Source organism: Aphelocoma coerulescens, chromosome 2 (genome assembly GCF_041296385.1).
Source record: "Aphelocoma coerulescens isolate FSJ_1873_10779 chromosome 2, UR_Acoe_1.0, whole genome shotgun sequence".
NCBI classification, from domain to species: domain Eukaryota; kingdom Metazoa; phylum Chordata; class Aves; order Passeriformes; family Corvidae; genus Aphelocoma; species Aphelocoma coerulescens.
In genome coordinates this window covers 42,755,077-42,759,821 of record NC_091015.1, presented here as the reverse complement: position 1 = coordinate 42,759,821, position 4,745 = coordinate 42,755,077, and the positions used below count along the sequence as shown (strand labels likewise).

General features: G+C 55.6%; 1 protein-coding gene across 1 annotated transcript; it reads right to left on the bottom strand.

The window, feature by feature from the left end:
- Positions 1-1,085: 1,085 nt before the first annotated feature.
- EVX1 (even-skipped homeobox 1) lies at positions 1,086-4,503 on the bottom strand. Its single transcript, XM_069005816.1, has 3 exons — positions 4,071-4,503; positions 2,340-2,590; positions 1,086-1,616 (listed from the first exon to the last, which is right to left on the bottom strand). Exons 1-3 carry the CDS (start codon positions 4,501-4,503, stop codon positions 1,086-1,088), a joined length of 1,215 nt encoding a protein of 404 aa, XP_068861917.1.
- Between the last annotated feature and the right edge of the window lie 242 nt (positions 4,504-4,745).

The window sequence follows — 4,745 nt, the reverse complement described above, 5'->3', positions numbered from 1 at the left end:
TCTAATTTACAGACTGGTGATTGTCTGAAGGAGCTGTGCTCCCTGTCACCTAATCTCTTCCCTTGGCGGCTTGTTAGCGTTTGGCACGGGGTCTTTGCTCACAGAGCATTGTACATTCGATATTCAAAAACCCTCTTTACATATACATCACTTGCTAATTTCGTCAGTGTGTACACATTTCAGAGACTGATAATAGGACATTGTTATTTAAAGGACAAATAGCTCTGACCCATAAAGAGGCAGGAGCTCGCATTTTTCCCCTGCCAGTTCCAGTATGCCTCTTAAAAATAAAAGTTGGAATGAAAGAGGAAATGAAATGCCGGATTTCTGCTCACAACGAAGGACGAGACAAGGGAGGGTAAAGAATGCAATTAAACCACGAAAGTGATGTACAGAATGACAGGTTTTCTTTATGGTAAAGCATTGTTATTTTCTATAGAGACAACTGGATAATACTGCCGAGGTGCAAACCGGAAACATTCTGGGGTGGTTTGTTTGTTTGGGTTTTTTTGCAGTTTGCCTGTTGTTTTTATTTTCTGAACACTGAGAAATTACATCTTTGCTTTCTTCATGTGCACAAGCCATTTTGTTATCAAGATAGTGTTTCTTTCAAGTATTTCAGATTTTCCCTCTCCGTCTTGTAGGTTTGTGCATAGGGTTTGTTGTGATCCGCAGAAGCCCCAGCCCTTGGGAAGAAGTCTATCCACGGAAAAGAATGTCCCAGCACATTTCTATAGGTGGCTGGAGCATATTTCATTCGAGTTGATTTTCTTCCTCCTTCGTGCCTAAATTCCTTCTCAGAGATAAATCACTAGTAATTTCTTTCCTTCTTCATTCTTTTATTTTTCCCCCCTTGGAATGTGAATCCTTTTAAGACTGAGCTATTTTTAGTCTTTTTTCTTTTTTTTTTCTTTTTTTTCTTTTTTTTTTCTTTTTTTCCTTTTTTTTTTTTTTTTTTTTTTTTTTGCTGTGGGTATCCACGGCTGAGGAGAGAACACGATTAAATAAACACGGGCTCTTAGGTACATTAACTCGAAGAGAAGTCCTGGAAAGGGATGAGTGTTTAATAACCCTGAGACAAAGGTTTATCTCGTTAAAGGTACTTCTTCCCTCTGGTCCATGGAAACTGAGGTGGCTTTGCTCAGCACAGAGGGCGTGAAAGTGAGGAAGGAGTCAGTCCTGGTTGTGGCCGAACAGGTAAAGTCTGATCCGGAGGGTCTCTGCGCCAGCCCGTTGGACTGGCCGCTGTGGCAAGCCAGGCAAGAGCAGGGGTTGCCCCCGGCGCTGCTGAGTCCATGAGTTGGGGCAGGGTAGAGAGAGGGGTGTCTGAAGGCGCACAGCAGTTCTGGTCTCGGGTACGGGTGGGAGAGAACCCTGAAGGTGTCCAGAGGCCTCAGGGGGGTACTGAAGGGGGTGGCGCCAGAGGCCGACGTGGCGCCGATGCCCATGTGGGAGTAGTAGGGCAGGGGCAGGTGGGACGGGAATGGATACGGCAGGTTCCCGGTGGCTGCCGCGTGGCTCATCATGTACGTATAAAACGCCGGATCGGCCGGGTGAGGCCAGGTCATGGCCAGGCGCTGCCTCTTGTCCTTCATCCTGCGGTTCTGGAACCAAACCTGCGGGTAGAGGAGAGGCGAGAGCCGTCATCCGCCGCCGCCCCGCTCCGCCTGGCCGCCGGCCACAGTCCCAGGCCGGTGCGGCGGACGTGGCTCTGTCTGCCGGAGAGCGGAGACCGGCGCCAGCTCTCCCTCCCAGAGGGAGTTGTCATCACGTACGGAGGGATCAGTTAAGCCCCTATAAAAATCTGTAGGGAGACCCAGAGGAGCAGCCCTTTTAGGGTGCTTGTTTTCCTTTCTGCTTGCTAGGGCTTGTCCTGCTGCCCCCCACCCCCCGTCCCTGGGTCCCGGCCAAGCAGGCGGATCTGCCTCATTGCTGCCCTTTCGCATCCAAAACTACCTGGGATTGTTGCTATCGGGTTTATTTTCATGTGCAAATGTTTTTGAGAAGGCAAAGCAAAGCGAGATGGAAACAAGATCTGCTACTGGCTTCCTCTTCCCTCCCCCAAGAGCTGAGTGAGATTTGGACTGAACCGAAGGGAGGATTAAAAATAATCTGCTAGGGAGAGGTCAGATTAGCGGCGCTGGCCGGGATGGCTCCGGGAGCCGTGTCCCGTCTCCCGCATTGCTGTAGGGTGCGGGCAGGGCCAGGAAAGGGGCGGGAGGCGGGGGGAGCTGAGAGGGAGGGTTATGTTGGCGAAGTGCTTTCCCGAGTTTTGCAAGGAAGTTTGGCCATATAGATTTATATCGTGCTAATTGGAAACATGTCCGAGCTGCGTGTACCTTGATGGTGGTTTCTGGCAGATTTAGAGCAGCCGCCAGCTCACATCTCCGGGGCCTGGACACGTAATTCTCCCGGTAAAACTCCTTCTCCAGCCGGGCGATCTGCTCGCGGGTGAAGGCGGTGCGGTAGCGGCGCATCTGGTCGCTGGCGCTGCAGGCCAGCGAGCCCTGGGAGCCGCCGCTGCCTCCGCTGCCCTTGGCGTGATCCCCCCCGCCGCTGGGGCTGCCGGCCAACGCCTCGGAGCACGGCCCTGCGTGGGGAGTCCGGAGCAACGACACACGCTCGGAGGCGGACGGGCACGGAGGGATGCTCGCCGTCCTCCTCCCCAGCGAACGCCTTTCTGCCCCCCGTCCCACCCTCATTCGGCGTTTCCGTGCCTGCCCCGGTGTACTGAGGGTATTGGGGTATTGACATCCAAGAAGGACCGGGGAGGAGGGCAGCGAGAAGGGGATTTGAGGGGTACTTATTCACTCTGGCTGGGAGGTTACCTGTCCCCCGCCCTTCCCGACGCACCCCCCCCGCACTGGCGGTGTCTGCTCGCTGAGCCCCCCACTCGCTTCCTGTACTGGGAAACCGGAGGGTCGCAGCATCCCCCGACCCTGAGCGTCTGGAAAAGGCAGGTGTGCCCGCCGTCCCCGTAGCACGGCTCCGCTGTCCCTTCCTCCACGCCAGCAAGGGCCCAAGAGTGGAGCAGCCAGCAGGCAGGGACTGTTCTCTCTGAGGGGAAGGCGAGGCCTTAGGGATCTTCACTCAGCCTCCAAAGCCCAGGATGGGATATTTTCAACGAGCCTCTAAGGGACGAGAGAGGACAAGGCAGCGCTCTCTGTGCTTCCCGGCTTCTTGAAGTAACTGAGGGACGGGGAGGAGGGAGAGGTGGGTTGTTGTCAGGGTAGGGGCGTCTTTGCCGTGCTGGGAAGGTGAGAATAGTGAGTGGGGAGTGGGGGCAGGGGGAAAAGGGGCCTGTCCGCTGCATTTGCTTTCAAATGCAGCTCTCCCTCATTGTCCCCAAGACCAAAGGCAATTAATTCATTGGGACCATTTCCGAGCTGGCGCCACCGAGACATAGAAGTGACAAGGTAATTTGGACCTCTCTCTTTTTTTCTTTTTCTTTTTTTTTTTTTTAAGCCAACGTGCAAACAAGGCCCTCGCTACCGCACTTGGGGCTGGCATGAGTCGGCGAGCGATTTTACGGTCTTTATGGGCGCTTCCGCACTCGCCCGGGCACATTTCACCCTGCAAAACCACAAACAGCTCTTGGCCAGAAAACTCGTTTGATCTTACCCCCCCAGACACACATACAAAAAAACCCGCCGCTGTGGAGGATCGTATGGGATTTCCTGGAGCATGCACTGTCTAGGCGACGGGGAAGAATAAAACCAAAATAAAATAGATTGAAGAGGAGAGTGCGTGGTTGTCTTGGCCGAAAAGATCCTACGGGACAAGCTGCAGACCTGACGCATCCACGACGGGAAGCCTGGCTCCCCTCCAGGGACGCGGGGGCCGGCCGGCGTCGTGTCCTGACTCCCCAAACAAGTCTCCCCGTGGCAGGGAGGTGAGGAATCAGTCAGGAAAGAAATCACACACACGCAGACACACACATACCCGATTTCGTTGCCCCTCGCTCAGCTGGCGAGGGGAAAACCCCCTCCGGCAGCCCCCCCGCCCCACCAGTGCTGCCACCCAGCCCCGGAGCGGGCGTGGGGCTGCAGGCATGGGAAGGAGTTGGGTACCTTTGCTGTGCTGGTACTCGGCGCTCCCCGTGGCGCAGTCCGGGGTGCAGCTCACCTCGATTTCCTCATAGAAATCCGACTCGGTGTCCGAGCTGCTCTGCTGCCCTTTGCTGGAGGGGAGCTCCGGGGCGGGGGGCTGCTGTCCGGCCGAAAGCAGTGCTGCCGCCGCCGAGCGGCTCTCCGGCACCGTCCCTGTCCCTGGCAGCACCTCCACCTCCTCTTCGTCTTCTCCTCCGCCACCTCCTCCTCCTCCTCTCTCCCGGGACGACAAGGGGCCAGGTCTGGGGCTGATGCAGTTCCGATGGATCATCTTCTCCTGCGGCTCCGCAGCGGGGCTCCCCACTGCTTCGGACAAATTAGGCACCCTCTTGCCAACTAGAGCGCCAAGAGTAGTCCCCTCCAGAAACATCACCATCTCCTTCCTGGTTTCCATTGTGGCTTTGCTTAAGGGAGGGGAGAAAAAAAATCCAGATCTCTTCCCCCCCCTCCCTCCTGCTCCCGCCCCAGCCTTGTACAAACCCAGCAACCCTCTCCTGCCAATGCAGAGGAGCCAGCGGTGAGATAGGGTGACCTTGTGATGCGAGCGCTACACTCTGCTGTGCTGCTCTGGGAGGGATCACCATTGCCCTCTTCTTTCTAAGCTGTCATCCTCAATGGTGCAGTCGTCATTACAGT

What these genes read in the sequence shown, in the direction of transcription:
- EVX1 (XM_069005816.1), bottom strand. Translation starts at nt 4,503, where the DNA reads ATGGAAACCAGGAAGGAGATGGTGATGTTTCTGGAGGGGACTACTCTT. An exon ending in CGAGTACCAGCACAGCAAAG is followed by an intron (nt 2,591 to 4,070) that starts GTACCCAACTCC and finishes CTCCCCACGCAG; the next exon opens with GGCCGTGCTCCGAGGCGTTG. An exon ending in TGCCAGAAACCACCATCAAG is followed by an intron (nt 1,617 to 2,339) that starts GTACACGCAGCT and finishes CTCTACCCGCAG; the next exon opens with GTTTGGTTCCAGAACCGCAG.